The 22,597-nt window shown below is 45.3% G+C and overlaps 2 protein-coding genes across 4 annotated transcripts in view; one reads left to right on the top strand and one right to left on the bottom strand.

Annotated features, from left to right (window-relative positions):
- LOC126194676 (uncharacterized) overlaps positions 1-22,597 on the top strand; it is a 660,760-nt gene that overhangs the window by 24,457 nt on the left and 613,706 nt on the right. For both annotated transcript variants that reach the window (XM_049932877.1, XM_049932876.1), the window contains exon 2: positions 7,352-7,533. In XM_049932877.1, the coding sequence (XP_049788834.1) occupies positions 7,352-7,533 (182 nt within the window). The remainder of the gene's footprint in view (positions 1-7,351; positions 7,534-22,597) is intronic.
- Positions 1-22,597, bottom strand: part of LOC126194678 (protein phosphatase 1 regulatory subunit 14C) — a 940,541-nt gene that overhangs the window by 616,268 nt on the left and 301,676 nt on the right. The gene's annotated exons all lie outside the window — the stretch shown is intronic.

The following is a 22,597-nucleotide window of genomic DNA, read 5'->3' as shown; positions in this document are numbered from 1 at the left end:
GCCATTCATAGTCAACCCATCTCCCTGACTACCACCTTCAAGCTGTCGCATTTCGCCTTTTCCTTCCCCATCTGACTTTTTCCCTCTGTACCATTTGTGTCCCTCTGTGATTCGATGTCACCAGGGCAGACTTTCTTCAGCTTATTGGGCAGCTACCTCCCCCATTTTTGCTACTTGGCGACTTTAATGTACATCATCCCCTTTGGGCTTCTCCCTGCCCTCTTGGCTGACCTTCTTAACCTCTTGTGCCTTAACACTGGAGCACCCACTTTCCTTCCTGACTCCTTGCACACATGTTCCCATTTGGACCTATCTTTTTGCACTGCCCAGCCTGCCCATCGTCTTGAGATGTCCGTTGTTTCTGACACTTACTCGAGCGACCATTTCCCGTATGCTATCCGTTTTCTGACTCGTACCCCATCCGAGTGCACGCCCAAAGGGTAGCTTACTAAAGCTGTCTTTACTCCTCCGTGGCGACCTTCGAAGAACAAGATTTCTCCAGTTGTGATGACCAGGTGGAATATCTTTCAAGCGCTTATCTTACTGCTGCAGAACGTTCCATTCCTTGAACTTCCTCTTTACCACGTTGTGTCCCAGTCCCTTGGTAGACTGACGCATGCCGCGACGCAATTCGTTCATGGAGTCGTCCTCTCCGCGTTTTTAACCGTCAGCCTATGATCGCAAATTATATTCATTATAAACAGATGCGTGCAAAGTGTGGTCGCGTTCTTCTGGATAGCAAAAGAGCTAGCTGGATATCATCAACTTGTTCTTTTAACAGTTCCAACCCTTCCCCGGTCGTTCTGGCCTCCGACGGCTCTCTGGGACAAAGATCCATTTCCCAATTTCCGGCATGACAGTAGCAGACGATGTTATTGTAGATCCTATTGCTATCTCCAACACCTTGGGCCACCATTTTGCGGAAGTTTCGAGCTCTTCCCACTATCACTCTGCCCTCCTCCATCGGAAACGAGTGGAGGAGGCTCGGGCGATACCCTCCTCTTCTGTGAATCGTCAGTGCTACATGCTCTCAGTTCCTCCGTTCCTCCGCCCCAGGGCCAGACGCCATCCACATTCAGATGTTGCAGCACCTTGCTCTTGCAGGCAAGCACTTTCTGCTTAACACGTACAACCGCATCTGGGCAGAGAGCATATTTCCCGGACGCTGGCGTGAAGCCACCGTCATACCCACATCTAAGTTCGGTAAGACAGAAACCTTCCTTCTAGCTACCGCCCCATCTCTCTTACCAGCTGCGTTTACAAGGTGATGGAACGTATGATTCATGCCCGGCTGGTATGGTGGCTCGAGTTCGCAATTTACTGACGAATGCACAGTGTGGATTTCGAGCGCGGCGTTGATCATCCCGTTACTTTGTCCACCCATGTCATGAATGGTTATCTGCGCAAATCCCAGACTGTACCCGTGTTTTTCGATTTGGAGAAGGCCTACGACACCTGCCGGAGAACTAGTCTCCTCTGTACTCTTTACACGTGGGGCTTCCGTGGCCGCCTGCCCTGTTTCCTTAACGCTTTTTTAACAGACCGAGTTTTCAAGGTGCGTGTGCGTGTGCGTTCTGCCTTGTCGGACACCTTTATCCAGGAAAACGGTGTGCCTCAGGGTTCCGTCCTGAGCGTCGTCCTCTTTGCTATCGCCATTAACCCTATTATGGTCTGTCTCCCGAAGGGCATCTCCGGCTCCCTTTTGCCATCTATTGCAGTTGTCCACGGACCTGTCTCACGCGTCTTCAGCGATGTCTTGATCGTCTTTACTCCTGGAGCATCTTCAGTGGCTTCCGCTTTTCCACTGACTTTTCCTTTACGGGAATAAGCTCCGGCTTATTAAACTTCTACCAGTGCCTTGGACAATCCCACCTCGCCCCCCCCCCCCCCCCCCCCCTCCTGGAGGTCATTTGAACTAGGCTGCGTGTTGGACACTGCCTTTTTAGGCGTCGTCATTTGCTAAGTGGCACTACCCCACCACTTTGTGCACATTGCGCCCAAGTTCACTTTGTACACATTGCGCCCAAGCTTTAACTGTCCGCCACTTCCTGATGGAATGCCCATTTTTTTAACCGTTTACGTTCCAGCTTGGGTTTGCCGTCTCATTTATCGGCCGTTTTAGCAAATCACGCGCCAAAGGAATATGCCAAAGTCCATTTAATTGTTAGTGTTGGACCTCCGTCTCTGTATGGTGTCTTTTTTAGCCCTTTTTCCACGTGCCTGTTTTTAGCTGTCTTCTCGTATGCCAATGGGACTGACGTATAGTCGTTTTTTAATTCCTCTGTCTTCGTGTTCCATAGTTCTGACTTGGGTGCGTATGACCCCAGTTTTTTGCGTCCTAAAGCAAAAAAAAAAGCAAAACCAAATCAAACTACCACTGTACGCATATTTGTACGTCTGAAGATTGCCTTCATTGACCGAAATTAATAACCTGATTGATAAACACTGGTGATCTGTGAGTGGAATTGCATTGGGTTGATGCATAAGTTTACGAAACGCAACAGATACAAGTAACAGAGACTTCAGTCATCAATAATACATGTGTGTTTTCGTTCACTGTTTACAAGTCCGCCAACGCTGGGGTAACTTCTCGATTCTGCGACTCCAGAAATCACGTAGCTTTGAGCTGAAGGACTCGTCGAGCCACATTTGGAGCGCAGTTTCATTCGGAGAGGAAGTTTCTTGAAGGTTGTTCGTTAGAGAGCAGAAAAGATGGAAATTAGAGGGCGCAAGATAAGTTGAATAAGAGGGGGGGGAGGGGGGTACCGAGTGACTTCCCACCACAACTCCTATATAGTGTTTTTTGTCAGTGTAGCAGAATGTGGGCGGGCCCTTGTCGCAGAGTAGAACCACTTTAGGCACTCTTCCTGATCCTTGTTCTTGGATTACGTCTGCAAGACGTCTCAGTTGTTGACAACAAATGCCAGCACTGATGGTTACACCTCGAGGAAGCAATTCTTACAAGGGAACCTCCCCATCGCACCCCCCTCAGATTTAGTTGTAAGTTGGCACAGTGGATAGGCCTTGAAAAACTGAACACAGATCAATCGAGAAAACAGGAAGAAGTTGTGTGGAACTATGAGAAAATAAGCAAAATATACAAACTGAGCAGTCCATGCGCAAGATAAGCAACATCAAGGTTAATGTAAGCCTATGAGCGCCGTGGTCCCGTGGTTAGCATGAGCAGCTGCGGAACGAGAGGTCCTTAGTTCAAGTCCTCCCTCTAGTGAAGAGTTTAATTTCTTATTTTCAGTTTATGTGACACTCTTATGTTTTTATCACTTTTTTGGGAGTGATTATAACATCCACAAGAAAATCTAAATCGGGCAAGGTAGAAGAATCTTTTTACCCATTCGCCAAGTGTACAAGTTAGGTGGGTCGACAACATACTCCTGTCATGTGATGCACATGCCGTCACCAGTGTCCTATAGAATATATCAGACGTGTTTTCCTTTGGAGGAATCGGTTGACCTATGAAATTGCGTTCAAATGTTTTCGGTTCCCATTCGAGAGGCATGTCCTTTCGTCTACTAATCGCACGGTTTTGCGGTGCGGTCGCAAAACACAGACACTAAGCTTATTACAGTGAACAGAGACGTCAATGAACGAACGGACAGATCATAACTTTGCGAAAATAAAGAAAGTAAACTTATCACTCGAGGGAAGACTTGAACCAAGGATCTCTCGTTCCGCAGCTGCTCACGCTAAGCACGGGACCACGGCGCTCCTGAACTCACATTCTCCTTGATGTTGCCTATCTTACACATGGACTACTCAGTTTGTATATTTTGCTTATTTTTTCATAGTTCCACACAACGTCTTTCTGATTTCTCGATTGCTCTGTGTTCAGTTTTTCAAGGCCTATCCACTGTGCCAACTTACAACTAAATCTGAGGGGGATGCGATGGGGAGGTTCCCTTGTTAGTATTCCACACCGTCGCTTTTCCACCAGTTGTGTAACATCTTTTGTGGACGCACGCAGGTCTTCGTACGTAGAGTTGCTGCTTTGTTTGGGTTCAACCATTCCTTTCTTTCCCTTATGTGAGCATAAAGACACCAATTCTCGTTACCAATAAAGATACAGGATAGGAATAATCGGTGGTCTTCACGATCCAGTTGATGACGAGCAAGCGTAGCACATACGGTCACTGGCTTGGAGTATGCGGTACCTATAACGTGACGTCTGAACGTTCCCCATTGCTAGCAAATGTCGTACAATGGGGTTGATTGGTGGCACTCCATCACATTTGCCAGTTCTCGAGTACCCTGACGGGAATCGTTGTGGATTAATGAGTTTTACGATCTTCAACAAACCCCGAAAGTCTTCCTGAAAACGGAGTGACAGATGTCGAAACAATCCACCTTAAATCGAGGAAACCATTTTCTTGCAATGCTCTGCCCAATTAAATTATTTCCGTCCACCTCGCACATGTTTCTGGCTGCTTCTGCTGCGGTCACTCCTGAACTCAAATGGAAGAATATGTTAGAAATATTCAGATTTCTTTACTTGAGAATATGTTGGAAATGTTCCAATTTCTTTACTTGGCACTCCATTTTCTAGCGTCCACAGCTCCACCATCTCTAAACGACGAAAAACAATATGTGAACTTATATAGCAGCAGTGAACTATAAATAACCCATTGCAGCCGAAATACCAGCATGCAAAACAAAAATGCTACCAACTTAAGCACCAACCTAATAATAAAGTCAAGCAACGTGGTGTTTCATTTTGAATTCAGTTAAACTTGTGGAGTAGGGAAAAAGCTGATCGCGGAAATTCGCCCACGATGGGAGAGAAATAATGATGGCGTACAGTTCGTGATAAGCGGATTATGAACTAGCACCCTGGGTTATGTTCCCTGTCTGTCTGAAGTGGCGTACTGAATCGGGGCTAATACCTGCTGACTGCCGTCTGGCCGTTGTAAGGGCGTAACACTTCCGTTTCGCTACGAGCTCTATCAGAGGACCGGGCAGCGCATTGGCGTAAAGTTCCACGTTCTCTCTTCCCTACGTAAGCTCATCGGACAAAACACTCGTATGCAAATCTTAAGGACGAAAGTAACTTTCACATGACGTTTGACTACCAGGTAACATAGCTGTATGAAACTGGGAACATTCGTAGAAAGAACTCCTACAGTATGACACAGAAGGTAACAGAGAATTACACGAGACTAACAGGAATAACTCTTTTATTCAGACAGTAGTTACATTGACGTCACCGAGATTTATGATTATCCCGTGGACATTAGAAATGGCGAGTCATGGCTCTTATTAAGGTGTGTGATTACTGCAGAAGGGTATACCGTGCAGCGTGCTTCCGTGTAAGCCACACGTTTGGTAAGTATTTCTTGTGGTAGGGCGTTACATTCCCTCACCAGCGCAATTGATTACCGCTGAATGGTAGTTGATGCATGTGACGGTGCAGTAATACGTGTTCCAACTCAACCCACGTGTGATCGACAGGGTTCAAGTCGGGGGAAAGGGCAGGTCTCCCCATTCGTCCAATACCCTCTCTTTCCAATAGCTCCAATCGCGCAGTCCTATGCGGTCGCGCATTGTCATCCCTAAAATGAAGTCGGTACGGAATGCACCCCTCAAAAGACGCACATTCGTAAGTACAGTAACGCAATACAGTTAACTAGTGAGTGTATCCTGTTAACAAATTTGTACGTAAGTATGCCCATGCAACATCATGCCTCTGCACACCGTAACACCTCCACCGAAACGATAATGTTGGACTATGCTCCAGGTGGATTAATTATTTCCACTTCTCGTATTGTGAGGGTACAGATTCCGTGATCGTATTCTGAATTGGAGTGTAATAAATTTCCTTGAGGCAGAAAGGCTTCTCTCTACAAAGCAGCTCTGTTTTCGAAAGCATCGCTCGTGTGAATCTCAGATTTCCCTTTTCTCACATCTTATCTTGCGAACTATAGATGAAGGGCAACAGGCAGATTCCATATTCCTAGATTTCCAAACAGCATTTGGCACCGTGCAACACTGTAGACTGTTAACGAAGGCCCGTACGTACAAATTAAGTTGGCAAATATTTGAGTGGCTTGAAGACTTCTTAAGTAATAGAACCCAGTACATCGTCCGTGACGACGAGTGTTCTTCAGTAACAAGGGTATCGTTAGGAGTGGTCCAGGACAGCTGTTACTTTCTGTATCTACGTAGATGATCTGGCAGACAGGGTGACCAGCAGTCTGCGGTTGTTTGTTAATGATAGTGCGGTGTACGGCAAAGTGTCAAAGGTGTACCTCCGCCGGGACCAGCCGCACAGTCCATGACTGCAGCGCCTTAAACCGCTCGGCTAATCCCGCGCGGCGTGTATATGTGGAAAAATGTAAGTTTAATGCGGATAGGTAGGAAGAACAAACCCGTAATTTTCGAGTACAGTATTAGTGGTGTGCTGCTTTACAAAGTCACGTGGGTTAAATATCTAGAGCAATGTTGAAAATCGTTCTGGAACGGAAAGAACAAGACGACAGTAGGGAAGGCGACTCGAAGACTTAGGTTTATTGGCAGAATTGTAGGAAAGTGTAGCTCATCTGTTAACCGCGTGTAGAACACTAGTCCGACCCATTCTTGACTAGTGCTGGGATCTCCACCAGGTCTATTAAAGGAAGACAGCCACGCAATTGAAAGCGGTGCTGCTAAATTTAGTGGCTCAAATGGCTCTGAGCACTATGGGACTTAACATCTGAGGTCATCAGTCCCCTAGAACTTAGAACTACTTAAGCCTAACTAACCTAAGGACATCACACACATCCATGCCCGAGGCAGGATTCGAACCTGCGACCGTAGCAGTCGCGCGGTTCCGGACTGAAGCGCCTAGAACCGTTCGGCCACCGCGGCCGGCCTAGATTTAGTACCGGTAGGTTCGGATCAATTCGCGAGTATTAACGGAGATACCTCGTGAACTTAAATGGAAATCCCTGGCGGGAAGATGACTCTCTTTTCGCGAAATACTATTGAAAAAATTGAGAGAACCGGCATTTGAAGCCGGTTGCAGACGCTTCTAGTGCCGCCAACGTAAAATTCGCGTAAGGACCACGAAGATAAGAGAAATTAGGATCCTGTGGAGGCATAAGACAGTCATTTTTCCCTCGCTCTGTTTGCGAGTGGAATAGGAGAGAGAGACTGTCTAGTAGTGGTACAAGGTAACCTCCGCCACACACAGTACGGTGACTTGCAGAGTATGTGTGTAGATGTAGATGTAACTGATAGGAAGTGCATATGTTGTTTTGGGGAGTAGGATTGAGTTGTTACCGCAAGCGCTTTATGACATTGTGTGTTTGCTGGCTGTGGGCAGGTGTATGCGATAACACGTGTGTTGTCTGTGTGGCAGGTGCCGGGCAGCTGCTACATGTTCCACTGCGGGCCGGTGGGCGACTTCCGCTGCAAGTTCACCAAGCACCGCAACTACAGCAGCGCCGTCATGGCGGGCCCGCACTCGGGGATGGAGGCTGCTTCGGAGCTGGAGCAGCAGATCCGGCTCACCAAGCACGAGCAGCAGCTCACCAACCTAAGGTACCGTGTCCACTCGCTACCACATGCCGTCCGCGTTAACTACATCACGAAGTTCCCGTGCTGCCCTATTGGGCCAAGGCGCCCCCTAGCGCCCGTCATCTCACCTCGGAGTAATCGCAGCTATAGTTCAATTCTTTCATCTTGGCGGTTCGCGCATGCCCGCCCAGACGCGGGAGATCGCTGCGTTGCCAGTTGTACGCGCCAAGAGAAGCAGCGCAATAGTATAGTTCGCAAACTTACGTTTAGGGGGAGCGCGCAGTTTATTAAGTAAAGCCACCACGACCGCATTAACCCTTTCGCTGCTACAGAGACGTGCTCACCGCATTCCGCACTGTGCGCGATTTTGTGATCACTGCACTGCTCGCCTGTGCAGACACATGGTGTTTCCGCTGCTTTGACGCACTTTATCATTCTATTTCACAAAAACTATTTGGCCCAAAAATTTGATTTTTACACGTCTTCTTGACTGATACCTTCCCCCCATAAATGACTTAATTTTGTTTCGATGTTCAACGCAGTTATTTTGCAGCATTAGATCTAGTAAACCATTGCACGAAATTTCGAAGAGTATGCAGGGGTAAAAAAAAGTCCATAGCGTATACTTTCCGTATGGTCGATTTTAGTTGCCGCTAGAAATATAAAAAATTACATTCAAACGAATAAAATTCATGAAGTAAGACACTTTGATATTGTTTTTAAATAAAGAAAATATTAAGCACCAATCCATGTTTGAACTCAAAACCTTTCACTTAGCAGCCATACACTTTAACCATTACGCTAACACAGCTCATCACGCAATATAACTCCCAGAGGACTTTAAAATATCACGCAAAACACGACAAACACTGTTGGTATGATTATGAATTACTCACGTTTCGTCGAAGTACAATAGGAAATAAACAATTACTGCTGTTCTTTATTGCGAAAAAGCGGTTAGTGAGAGTGATACAAACACCTTTCCTTGCTATCGCCTGAATTAGGAGGCTTATTGCTTGTTTGGTTTAATTAATTAATAGAATATGAAGCAATTGGTATAAAGAATGCTTTTTCCAAACTTTCTATAAAAGAAAGTCTGCTATCAAGACATTGCTTTTGTTCAATTACTTTATTTATGACTGAACGTTTCTAAAACTGAAGACACTCGTCCATGCTCTGCACTGCAGTCGAGCTCTGGCAACGTCGTTCTCTGTTCATTGGCTGACTGTTTTGTGACGTCAGATGCGCAGAACGAACCTAAACTCGGCCGCCGTCATAAATGACGCGCACTTTAGTGCAGGCTACCCACCAGGCAGCCATACTGAGTGCTAGGGCGTATAGATGGGAAAACGCGTCCGGTTAAAGCGATACCAGAATTTTTGCTCTGAATAGTCGGTATTTTGCGGTATTTGTATGGTATCGGTTATAAAAGGCGTTTTTTTTTAATTCCTCGGTAACAAGTGGGTAAATAAACCGCTTTATAAATGTACCTTCGCAACAGGGATAAAATTCTTGGCTTTTAAAAACAATTTAGAATAAAGGAGTAATGTGTATTCATAAAATGTTGTTTGCTTTGAAATATTGGGTTATGGGAAATGGGATTAGCGATCAGTGCTTCTTTAATAAAAACTCTGACAGAAACGAGCGATGAACAGCACGGCCTATTAGACGATGGCACGCGTGTACATGCAGTACTTGCCCCATCTGGTCTGTACGACAGTTTCTCCCTGTAGACGCCGGACATCAGTTTTATTACAGAGTGCCACCATCGCTAGTCTGGAAGTATTTGCCGAAGTAAACTGTTTAATTTGCTTTAAAATATTAAAAACGGGCGGAGGTGCAACAAATTTGCGACATCATCTAATGATAAAACTTTAAAATTTTAACAGTTCATTCATAGTTTATAATAAAAATGGAACGCAGCTGATGTGATGTCTGTGTCTACACAATATGCTTTTATCTGCTCGTTGCCCATGGAAACGAACAAGTTAATATGAAAAATTATAGAGCTCTTCAACCTGAGTTTTCACCATTTAGCCCTGACTATTAGTAATTCTCAGTTGGTGATACAATCCTCGATTGCAACGTGATTTTTAGCAGACTTTCAAAAAGTTTGAATCAGTTGGAGAATAATGGTAATTTTCGTACTATTCTGTATCTTAGTGGACGGACTGTTTGCTTATTTTATTTAATATTTTGATTATATGTATCTTGAAGCTTGCGAAGTCTGAAGAAGTCAACGAGTTTTCTAATCGTTGTTCGATGTCTACGTATATAACCGCAATAAAAAACGGAAATCAGGTATTTCAGAAACCGCTTATGTTGAACTGTTTTAAAGGTAAAGTTAAAGTGGAAGTGAAAAAGATAACGGTACATCCGAAAACTGGTTGTTTCAGCGATTATCGCTCACCCCAGTGCACGGGTTCCCCACATGTGCTAACTACAGGATTTGGACAAAAATATGCAAACATTGCGAGAAACGCTTGCCTGAATGTAAATGGAGGTGCTAGCCAAGCTTGCAGGTTGAGCTGTTGGATTTGATCCGGAACAGCACACCTGTGTAATGCCGTCATACGTTGTAGGTGTCAGTCGTGATCAAAACTCTCTTCTGTCTGATTGTGATTGCATTATTCAGACTTACGTGCGTGCGAACGTGGGAAGATTATTGGTGCTCACGTGGTGGGCTCTTCCGTAACTTTGGGAACCGAAGTCTTGGTGTTTCAAGAGGGGCACCAAATCGAACAACTTCACGTCATATAGGGAAAGCGTAAAAACATTTGCTTCCAACGCGGACGGAAGTGTCTATTGAATGATCGTGATACACAGTCATGTAGGAGGATTGCGGCGAAAATAAGAAAGCAACCGCAAAAGTGACTGCAGAACTAAATGTCGGACTTGCGAACCCTGTTAGCACCAAACCAACACGAAGGGAGCTCCATAAGTTGCGAATTGCAGGGCGAGTTGGAATTCCAAAACCACATATCAGTGACGCAAATGCTCTTAACAGAAGAAGGTCCTGCCGAATCTATACTGCCAGAGCTATGGACCAATTGAAAAAAGAACCATATGGCCGGATGAGTCTTGTTACACACTCCAACTTCTGTTCGAATTTTCGTTCCATGACTGAAGCAGGGAGGGGGTTGGGTGATGAAGTCATCAACTATGTCACGGTATTCCATGGGTCTCATGGTTATTCTGGAACGTCGCATTACTGCCAAGGATTGCCTGATCATTTGGCTGATCAGGTCCAACCCATTCTACAATATTTGTTCTCCACTGGTGACGCTCCGTTCCAGGACGGCAAGGTCCCTGTTCATACAGCTGGCTTCGTCCAGGACTGGATTTGTGGACACGAGGATGAATTGTCGCATCTTCCCTGGCCACGACAGTTAACAGATCTCAGTGTTATTGAATCTTTCTGGTCTACTTCGGAGAGGGCCACATAGGATCTGTATTATCCATTCTCAGACGACTTGAAGTTGGTTTGAAGGCCAACGGTTTTCCTCACTGTATAAGACAAGGTTTCAGAGGGCTACCAGCAATGCAGCTGGCACGATGACTGTGCGCAGGGAATTAAAAAGACTGGAGTGCAATGGACGAGCACCTGGTAAGCCACAAATTTCTGAGCTCAGTGCTAAGCGACGCTTGAGGTGTTCTGAAGAGTGACGCCAATGGACAGTGGGTGCCTGAAAGTGAATGACTTGGAGTGCTGTATCACGCTATACTCTGTGGTAATCCGATGGAAGGATTAGGGCTTGGCGAATACCTGGACGGTCGCAGGTTCGAATCCTGCCTCGGGCATGGATGTGTGTGATGTCCTTAGGTTAGTTAGGTTTAAGTAATTCTAAGTTCTATGGGACTGATGACCTCAGCAGTTAAGTTCCATAGTGCTCAGAGCCATTTGAACCATTTTCAATACCTGGATAACGTTATTTGCCGTCGTGTGTAGTGTCGACAGTGAAGTACGGAGAAGGCGGTGCACGCTTTGGGTGTTTTTCCCGTTGCTAGGTTGTGGTCCCTTTACAGCGCTTAATAGAACTCAAAGCGTGGAAGGGTATGAACACATTTTTGAGCATTTTCTATTGTGTACAGAAGAGGAATAGTTGAGAGACAGCATGACAATGCACTCTGTCGTACAGCAACATCTGTGAGAAAATTGTTTGTGTACAGTCTGGCCTACACAGAATCTCGGTGTCACCGATGCACGATATTTGGAGAAGGGTGTAAGTTCAAATGGTTCAAATGGCTCTGAGCACTATGGGACTTAACATCTGTGGTCATCTGTCCCCTAGAACTTAGAACTACTTAAACCTAACTAACCTAAGGACATCACACACATCCATGCCCGAGGCAGGATTCGAACGTGCGACCGTAGCAGTCGCGCGGCTCCGGACTGAGCGCCTAGAATCGCGAGACCACCGCGGCCGGCAAGGGTGTAAGTACTGGGTTTGCTTTCAAATAAATAACTACCACTATCCATATGTACTACGCGCTCCATATGGAACATATTACCATGTCATCACGGAGGTGTGAGGCCGCTGCATCAGTTTAACTGTTTCAATGGATAGTGAATTGTAAGCGCTGAGATTGTTAGATTTGTATTATGTAGGTATGTTCTTTTTGTAAAAGAAAGGTGAGGTATTTCTCAGAAAACTCTATGCTCTCAACGAAGACTCTGACACCATTACACTGTCGTATTTCTAGCGTAGTAATCACAGGAATGCGAAAATGGAGATTAGGAAACGTACAGGGGTATATTTGTAGACGCTCACTAGATATCGATGAATTGTAGGTGTTATGTTTCTGAATTTCTTTGGGTAATCGTCGTATACACTGCATGTTTTGTGAATATGTTTCTGCACGTTAATGTGTTTTCTTTCTCGTTGTGGTAACTCTCTACCTTCTCAGTGATGGATAGGGGACTAGGCAGCCTTCAAACTTAAGGAACAGTGCTGTGGGAACATCATGGGATTTCAAGAGAATTAGCGGAGGTCTATGGCTTGGCGGGAGACATCTCTTACTCCTCAAAATCAGGTGGATGCAAGTGCTATATATCAAAGATTGGAAGATTCGTGAGAATACGTCGGTTAAGCGATACTGGGACAAATGTGGAGATGTGGTGCAAAATGGTTCAAATGGCTCTGAGCATTATGGGACTTAACAGCTGAGGTCATCAGTCCTCTAGAACTTAGAACTACTTAAACCTAACTAACCTAAGGACATCACACACATCCATGCCCAGTTGAGATGTGACCTCTATACCGCTTCCCCTATGTGTTATGGACAAACATGTTTCAGCATCTCACATACGTCTCGCCAAGTGAGTGCAGTGAGAAAATTAGACACTAATACGAAGATTTTTACTGACATGAGAGACAATCAGCAGCAGAAGTTCCGTCTTTTGTTTTTCGATAAAGAGACAACATTATGCTGTGAGGTTTGTGTGCCTATAAATGAAAGGACTGTTATCCTAATAGGTAGAATAAATTTACATCTACCTCTATATGTGTACATCACAAGCTATCGGACGATGTGTAGCAGAGGGTATCGCGTACCATTACTAATCACTTCCTTTCTTATTCCACTCTCAAAAAGAGCGAGGGAAAAAAAGACATACAGATAGTCTTTATCTCCGTATGAACCCTAATTTCTCGTATCTTACCTTCGTGGTGGTTATGCAAAGTATATGTTCGCAACAGTAGAATCCTGCCATCAGCTTCAAATGTCGGTTCTCTTAATTTTCTCAATAGTCAATGTAACAGCTTTGAGATGGGTCAGAACGATGATTTCGCTCCAGACACCAGCGTGCAACATGACAACTTTCTCTGTTTTCTGCTCTTGAGGAACAGTTAAGTGCCATTCCTCCACAGGCATCAGACACCTAACTGACAGCTTTCCGAGCAAAGTTACAGCCGTCATAAGAGTGAAGGGTGGCCACACACCATATTAATGTCCATTAATAGTTGTCCAAATATCTTTGATCCGATAGCGTATTTTAGACTGGTATGTTCTTTTCAAGGGCGAGTGATTTTGCCACGATGGTTCGTGTTTCTCACCACTTGTCAAAAATGTAGTAGAAAAGCCCAGATTGGAGCTCTAGAATGGAATTAGAAAGTGGTCTGATGATATTCCAACACGTGGCTCCTGAAGGCGGTTGGTGGGAAGGTCTGAACGTAAAATAAATCGAAGAAGTCGGTTGGCAGCCCACTTGCGGTGCAGAAGATAAGTTTTTTGCCCTCTGGGGTGGAAGTGGTGTTGCAGGGTGTCATTAGTCAGTGATCAGCGAAAGTGTTTCCCTATACGAAAGGGTTCGCGAGAGTTCGCAAATGTCTTTCCGAGCGCGGGCGTGAAAACCGGCTTTGCCCAGTTTCCAACACATTAAAAAAAGTTTTGCATCACCTCGGTTCCGAGAGTTCCGGAACCTGTACAGAAAATTGGAATAGAGATCGACATTAACATCATTTCCGCCCTTTTTATTGCTCATGAAAACCATACATTGCATGTTTTACCACCGTACAGTGAGACCTTCAGAGGTGGTGGTTCAGATTTCTGTACACACCGGTACCTCTAATACCCAGTAGCTTACACACACGTCTAAGGCGTTCAGCCTGACCGGGTTGCCTCCAATAACGTGTCCGACCACTGTCTGGTTGAAGGCATATGCGACACTCATCGGTGAAGAGAACGTGATGCCAATCCTGAGCGGTCCATTCGGCATGTTGTTGGGCCCATCTGTACCGCGCTGCATGGTGTAGTGGTTGCAAAGATGGACCTCGTCATGGACGTCGGAAGTGACGTTGCGCATCATGCAGCCTATTGAGTCGTAACACGACGTCCTCTGGCTGCACGAAAAGCATCATTCAACATGGTGTCGTTGCTGTCAGTATTCCTCCGAGCCATAATCGGTAGGTAGCGGTCTTCCACTACAGTATTAGCCCTTGGACGGCCTGAGCGAGGCATGTCATCGACAGTTCGTGTCTCTCTGTATCTCCTCCATGTCTGAACAAAATCGCTTCAGTTCACTCCGAGACGACTGGACACTTCCCCTGTTGAGAGCCCTTCCTGGCACAAAGTAACAACGCGGACGCGATCGAACCACGGTATTGACCGTCTTGGCATGGTTGAACTACAGACAACACGAGCCGTGTACCTCCTTCCTGGTGGAATGACTGGAACTGATAGGCTGTCTGACCCCCTTCGCCTAATAGGCGCTGCTCATGCATGGTTGTTTACATCTTTGGGAGGGTTTAGTGACTTCTCTGAACAGTCAAAGGGACTGCGTCTCTGATACAGTGTCCACAGTCAGTCTATTTTCAGGAGTTCTGGGAACCAGGGTGATGCAAAACTGTTTTTGATGTGTGTATATAGTATTGCTGTTTCATGGGCGTACACGGGCTATATAGGAAGAGTGTGGCTCCATTAGCTAGCTGGAGGTGTTAACCATCGAGGCGGACCAGGCGAGCTCTAATAGAAGACAATAAATTACTTTTGTTTCAGCGTAAATATAAAGTGTGGTGTGTGTGTGTGTGTGTGTGTGTGTGTGTGTGTGTGTGTGTGTGTGTGTGTGTGTGAACGTGTGTGTGAACTTCCGCCCTCCCACTTCCACCTAACCCAGATTCTTTAAAGACTTGAACTGCCACATACAGAATAGCTTACAACGTCAGATTACTTCACGAGCGAGATAATCCATACATATTATAAAACTGGATATGTCTCTTTATATATATACACCAAGGGGGTGGGGTTGAAAAATAAGTGTAGTAGCCCGAGGTGCGTGAATTTCCAGACTTTAATTGAGAATAAGAGCACTTAGCGACTTGCAACAAACTTTACACATAATTTCAAATCTTCGCGAAATGTTTTCTCGCTTACAACCCCTACAAAACGATCAAAGGAAAAATGTTTAACGGTTACTTCTTTTCTGCTGTTCTTTAAGTAAAGTACCGCATGAGGCATGACCTTATAATTTCTTACTTCTTTACTAATAACTACATTCGCGACACATTTAACAGACAGTATGCATACATACCACTGAATGTAAGTGAAAAATTGTATGATGGTGAGACACACAGTTCAAGAAATACGAAGTCAACGTTAAGCGAAAGGCCAGACGCTGTGTGGTAGGGGCGTAGATGCAGAGCTACGTATAAATACACTCCTGGAAATTGAAATAAGAACACCGTGAATTCATTGTCCCAGGAAGGGGAAACTTTATTGACACATTCCTGGGGTCAGATACATCACATGATCACACTGACAGAACCACAGGCACATAGACACAGGCAACAGAGCATGCACAATGTCGGCACTAGTACAGTGTATATCCACCTTTCGCAGCAATGCAGGCTGCCATTCTCCCATGGAGACGATCGTAGAGATGCTGGATGTAGTCCTGTGGAACGGCTTGCCATGCCATTTCCACCTGGCGCCTCAGTTGGACCAGCGTTCGTGCTGGACGTGCAGACCGCGTGAGACGACGCTTCATCCAGTGCCAAACATGCTCAATGGGGGACAGATCCGGAGATCTTGCTGGCCAGGGTAGTTGACTTACACGTTCTAGAGCACGTTGGGTGGCACGGGATACATGCGGACGTGCATTGTCCTGTTGGAACAGCAAGTTCCCTTGCCGGTCTAGGAATGGTAGAACGATGGGTTCGATGACGGTTTGGATGTACCGTGCACTATTCAGTGTCCCCTCGACGATCACCAGTGGTGTACGGCCAGTGTAGGAGATCGCTCCCCACACCATGATGCCGGGTGTTGGCCCTGTGTGCCTCGGTCGTATGCAGTCCTGATTGTGGCGCTCACCTGCACGGCGCCAAACACGCATACGACCATCATTGGCACCAAGGCAGAAGCGACTCTCATCGCTGAAGACGACACGTCTCCATTCGTCCCTCCATTCACGCCTGTCGCGACACCACTGGAGGCGGGCTGCACGATGTTGGGGCGTGAGCGGAAGACGGCCTAACGGTGTGCGGGACCGTAGCCCAGCTTCATGGAGACGGTTGCGAATGGTCCTCGCCGATACCCCAGGAGCAACAGTGTCCCTAATTTGCTGGCAAGTGGCGGTGCGGTCCCCTACGGCACTGCGTAGGATCCTACGGTCTTGGCGTGCATCCGTGCGTCGCTGCGGTCCGGTCCCAGGTCGACGGGCACGTGCACCTTCCGCCGACCACTGGCGACAACATCGATGTACTGTGGAGACCTCACGCCCCACGTGTTGAGCAATTCGGCGGTACGTCCACCCGGCCTCCCGCATGCCCACTATACGCCCTCGCTCAAAGTCCGTCAACTGCACATACGGTTCACGTCCACGCTGTCGCGGCATGCTACCAGTGTTAAAGACTACGATGGAGCTCCGTATGCCACGGCAAACTGGCTGACACTGACGGCGGCGGTGCACAAATGCTGCGCAGCTAGCGCCATTCGACGGCCAACACCGCGGTTCCTGGTGTGTCCGCTGTGCCGTGCGTGTGATCATTGCTTGTACAGCCCTCTCGCAGTGTCCGGAGCAAGTATGGTGGGTCTGACACACCGGTGTCAATGTGTTCTTTTTTCCATTTCCAGGAGTGTAAATACCTGGGCAACGCCTGATTTCTCCACTAGTACATTATAAATGAAAACGTCATTATTGATGCTGACATTTTCCACATTAATAATTTTTAAAGTGAGAAATTATTTTCCTTTCTGTATTTTGTCTCGCTGTAAACAAGGAAAAGTGTATGAAACGTGTAAATTAAGTTTGAAGTTTGTTGGAAGTCGCAAGCTGTTCTCTTCATCAAACACTTTAAGAAAATTTGTTACAGCGCTTTTTTATGTAATTGTCATCAATAACTCTGGCATTAGTATTGCAGCCTAGATTTCTGCGGTTTTTATTACAGTTATGTCCTCTGCTCGGAGAAAGAATTGGTAATGATCAGCTTGTTTTATTTTGTGTTTCACATCAGCAACCCTCTTACACCCCACCAAGAATAAGATCTGTAACACGTGAATGTGTTTGCTAATTGATTAACGCTCTATTGCGTTGTATAAAATTAACGATTGAATTGATTTCTGGCTTCTGAGTGCGACACGTGTACCAAGTTGTCATCAAGTAAAATCCTTAGTTCATTCTATTGGTCGCTTTCAGCAAATTATCGGTAAATTATGCTTTGCATTTGATCATTTTTACCGTACTTCCGTTTCATGTATGATAATGCAGGTTGAGCTCGCACGTCTCTGCAACGCCGGTCACCACGTGGGCCTTGATTAGTTTCCGTTTCTCGCTAAACGACTGGCGAATCGATAAATTCTGATTTCACTGAGCGGAACAAATGCCTATGTATGTATTTATGTTTACGTTTGTCAAACTTTGCCAGTTTTATTAAATCTTTTGATGGGCTGGATCAGGAACTGGTCTCCACCTACAACGAAAATTTTGCACCCTTCCAACATTGTTCCAAGTATTCAGCGCAAGCTTTTGCATTCTGCGTTTTAAGTATGATTCAAACCAGCTCTGTGTAAAGCCATCAGTTTCATCAAACTTCAGTTGTTCTAAGAGAGTAACGTGATCTACACAATCAAACGCGTTGGAAAGATAACAAAAAATACCAAATGGCGATATTGTATTATTTTAGGTTGTATTATTTTACGAGTGGAAATACAAACTGAAGTCTCAGTCAGCAGCCCTTCTGGAATCCAAACTGAGATATGCTGAGTACATTGTATCCACATGAAGTGTGCGTCTACTCTTCAGTATATTAAATTTTCGAATATTTTGAAAAAAAAAAAGAAGTCGGTAAGGAAATTGTACGATAACTGATTAAGCTGCAAGAAGAGTTATTAATAAAGAAGCAGTAAATTAAAACTTCCTATCTGATGCTGAAGTTCTACTGCAGACATGGACAACCGTTGGCGATCCACGCGCCTGATTCTCATACTCACTCAAGCTAGCGGGCCGGGTCGTCACGTGAGGCGACAGCAGCGCTGCTAGCTCATAAAGTGAGCAGTATAGTAAGCGTGACGTTAATGTTCATGGGGTAATGCACCGATAGTAATGGCATCCCTTTCCCGACACGATACCCAAGAAATTATGCCTCAAAACACACGTTTCTGAGAGTACATTCATTTGATGTTCAGCCCATCTTCAGATGTTTATATTTATGTGCGTGTTGTGAACATTGTTTCTGTACTTAAGATGTTTTACAATAACTGTCTTAATTTCCATTACAAAACTCTACCACGCCGTTAGTACAGAAACAGTGTTCACGACACGTAAGTAAACGTAAATATCTGTAGATGGGATGCCAAGCTACATGAAATATCATGAAAAAATAAATGCCTATAAAAGCAAATGGTTGCAGCTAATTTATTACAATTTATCTTAATTATCAACGGTTGCAGTATTCTAACACGCCCCTAATGGACACGAATTATTTGGTAATGTTAATATATTAACAGTCGCCGGCCGGTGTGGCCGAGCGGTTCCAGGCAATTCAGTCTGGAAAAGCGCGACCACTACGGTCACAGGTTCGAATCCTGCCTCGGGCATGGATGTGTGTGATGTCCTTAGGTTAGTTAGGTTTAAGTAGTTCTAAGTTATAGGGGACTGATGACCTCAGATGTTAAGTCCCATAGTGTTCAGAGCCATTTTAACCATTTTTTTGAGTAACGGTGGACAAGCAATTATGAGTATCTTCGCGATTTTTGGCCTTAGGCTGGTCATAAGAGTGTTGGAAATTTGGTGTGTTAATATTCAGAAACAGTATTAGCAAGCATTTTTTAAATACCGGGTGATCAAAAAGTCAGTATAAATTTGAAAAGTGATCAAAAAGTCAGTATAAATTTGAAAACTGAATAAATCACGGAATAATGTAGATAGATAGGTACAAATTGACACACATGCTTGGAATGACATGGGGTTTTTATTAGAACCAAAAAACTACAAAAGTTCAAAACATGTCCGACAGATGGCGCTTCATCTGATCAGAATAGCAATAATTAGCATTACAAAGCAAGACAAAGCAAAGATGATGTTCTTTACAGGAAATGCTCAATATGTCCACCATCATTCCTCAACAATAGCTGTAGTCGAGGAATAATGTTGTGAACAGCACTGTAAAGCATGTCCGGAGTTACGATGAGGCACTGGCGTCGGATGTTGTCTTTCAGCATCCCTAGAGATGTCGGTCGATCACGATACACTTGCGACTTCAGGCAACCCCAAAGCCAATAATCGCTTGGACTGAGGTGCGGGGACCTGGGAGGCCTAGCATGGCGAAAGTGGCGGCTGAGCACACGATCATCACCAAACGACGTGCGCATGAGATCTTTCACGCGTCTAGCAATATGGGGTGGAGCGCCATCCAGCATAAATATCGTACGTGCCAGCAGGTATTTATCAGCCAGGCTGGGGATGATGCGATTCTTTAACATATCGGCGTACCTCTCACCCGTCACGGTAGCAGTTACAAAACCAGAATCACGCATTTCCTCGAAGAAAAAAGGCCCGATAACGGTAGATGTGGTAAATCCAACCCATACCGTGACTTTCTCGACGTGGAATGGAGTTTCCACGACAGTTCTAGGATTTTCGGTAGCCCAAATTCTGCAGTTGTGGGCGTTGACAGACCCTCGGAGCGTGAAATGAGCTTCGTCGGTCCACAACACGTTACTCAACCAATCGTCATCTTCCGCCATCTTTTGAAACGCCCACACCGCAAATGCCCTCCGCTTCACTAAATCGCCAGGTAACAGTTGATGATGCCGATGGATTTTGTACGGATAGCATCGGAGGGTGCGCCTCAGTGCCAACGAAACAGTAGTGTATGGAATGCCGGTGCGACGCGCGACTGCACGAGCGCTGACTTTCCCGTGCATAGACGAACCCGCTACAGTCTCCATTTCTTCCTGAACTGTCTCAGCAGCATTACGCCTTGTGCCCGGTCGGCCACTTCGGTGTCTATCGTCTAGACAACCCGTGGCTTCGAACTTCGAAATCATTCTCGCCACAGCTGCATTTGTCAACGGACGATTACCCGTTCGAATCCCCTTCCTATGGCGATAGAATCGTAAAGCTGAACTAGCACATTCCCCATTCTGATAATACAGCTTCACTAAAAGCGCCTTCTCAGGTAACGTCAACATGCTGCGAATGCTGGCGCATCCGATTCTCTCTCTCATTACAGCTCCTTTTATACACGATTGTCATGCGCAGTCACTGACGTTTTGCTGTCCAGCGCTATCTGTCGGTCATTTTGTGAACTTTGTTTTTTTTTCTCTAATGAAAGCCCATGTCATTCCAAGCATGTATGTCAATTTTTACCTCTCTATCTGCGTTATTCCGTGGTTTATTAAGTTTTCAAATTTATACTGACTTTTTGATCACCCGGTATTTGTCCAAACATATTTTTATTGATTGATAGCGCGGGCATGATTTGTTTCTGTAACAGGAAGTAAATTAAGCCATAATTTTTTCTTAATTGTAAAAAGTTAAACATTATAAATCGATGAAACTTGACATATATTTGTACGCAATCCAAAGTAGAAAAATGCGAATAACAGAATGGTGAATATGCTAAGATGTGTCACCGGTGGAAAATAACGCGAGCACCTTGTGGTCTTTCTTTCTTTCTTTCAGGGGCCGAAAAAATTGGAAATTTGTGGTAAGGTCTTATGGGACCAAACTGCTGAGATCATCAGTCCCTAAGCTTACACACTACTTAATCTGATTTCAACTAACTTACGCGGAGGACAACACACACATCCATGCCCGAGGGAGGAGTCGAACCTCCGACTGGGGGAGCCGCGCGAAGCGTGACAAGGCGCATGAGGGGCCGAAATGAAAATAATCCGTGCCGCGCCTCGCCTGCGGGCCGCGGGTTGCCCGCCCGTGTTCCACTGCATAAACAGTGGAAACGTAGTAAGCGAAAGTTTAGTTTCCTTCCGCCATTTTGTGGGAGATGTCAGCGAGGAAAAGTTTGGAAAGGTTTGCAAGTCGCTCAGTGCTCTCGTTCTCAGATACCAGAGGAATAACGCTTGGCTAATTTACGCTGCCTCAATACATATACACGGTTTCTAACTTCGATACATGAGTTACTGTGTTTAACTTTTAACGTAAGATTATTCTTCTCGATATGCCGATTATGATAATACATTGAATTTTTAAATTCGGTCAGTAATTATATGAAATACTGAAAATGTTTTATTGCCATTGGAAATCGTTAGATAGGCAAACTGGAGCTAGAATTGGATGAACGTTTTAGCCGTTTGGTAGTGTAGATGGGCAGTAACGGTTTTAACTCCATCTCGACGGTTAAATCCAGGATAGCGACCCGCAATTAGACAGATAGTATATATGTAGCAGCGCTCAGAATTAATTCGGGAGAGCATAAGGGAACAATGGACAGGAATGGGGGAAAGAAATACAGTAGAAAAAGAATGGGTAGCTCTGAGCGATGAAGTAGTGAAGGCAGCATAGGATCAAGTAGGTAAAAAGACGAGGGCTACTAGAAATCCTTGGGTAACAGAAGAAATATTGAATTTAATTGATGAAAGGAGAAAATATAAAAATGCAGTAAATGAAGCAGGCAAAAGGGAATACAAACGTCTCAGAAATGAGATCGACAGGAAGTGCGAAATGGCTAAGCAGGGATGGCTAGAGGACAAATGTAAAGATGTAGTGGCTTGTCTCACTAGGGGTAAGATAGATACTGCCTACAGGAAAATTAAAGAGACCTTTGGAGAGAAGAGAACCACTTGTATGAATATCAAGAGCTCAGATGGCAAGCCAGTTGAAAGAAGGGAAAGCAGGAAGGTGGAAGGAGTATATAGAGGGTCTATACAAGGGCGATGTACTTGAGGACAATATTATGGAAATGGAAGAGGATGTAGATGAAGATGAAATGGGAGATAAGATACTGCGTGAAGAGTTTGACAGAGCACTGAAAGACCTGAGTCGAAACAAGGCTCCGGGAGTAGACAACATTCCATTAGAACTACTGATGGCCTTGGGAGAGCCAGTCCTGACGAAACTCTACCATCTGGTGAGCAAGATGTACGAGACAGGCGAAATACCCTCAGACTTCAAGAAGAATATAATAATTCC

Source organism: Schistocerca nitens, chromosome 7 (genome assembly GCF_023898315.1).
Source record: "Schistocerca nitens isolate TAMUIC-IGC-003100 chromosome 7, iqSchNite1.1, whole genome shotgun sequence".
Lineage (NCBI taxonomy): Eukaryota > Metazoa > Arthropoda > Insecta > Orthoptera > Acrididae > Schistocerca > Schistocerca nitens.
Note: the sequence above shows the minus strand (reverse complement) of the source record. Positions and strands in the feature narration are given on the sequence as shown.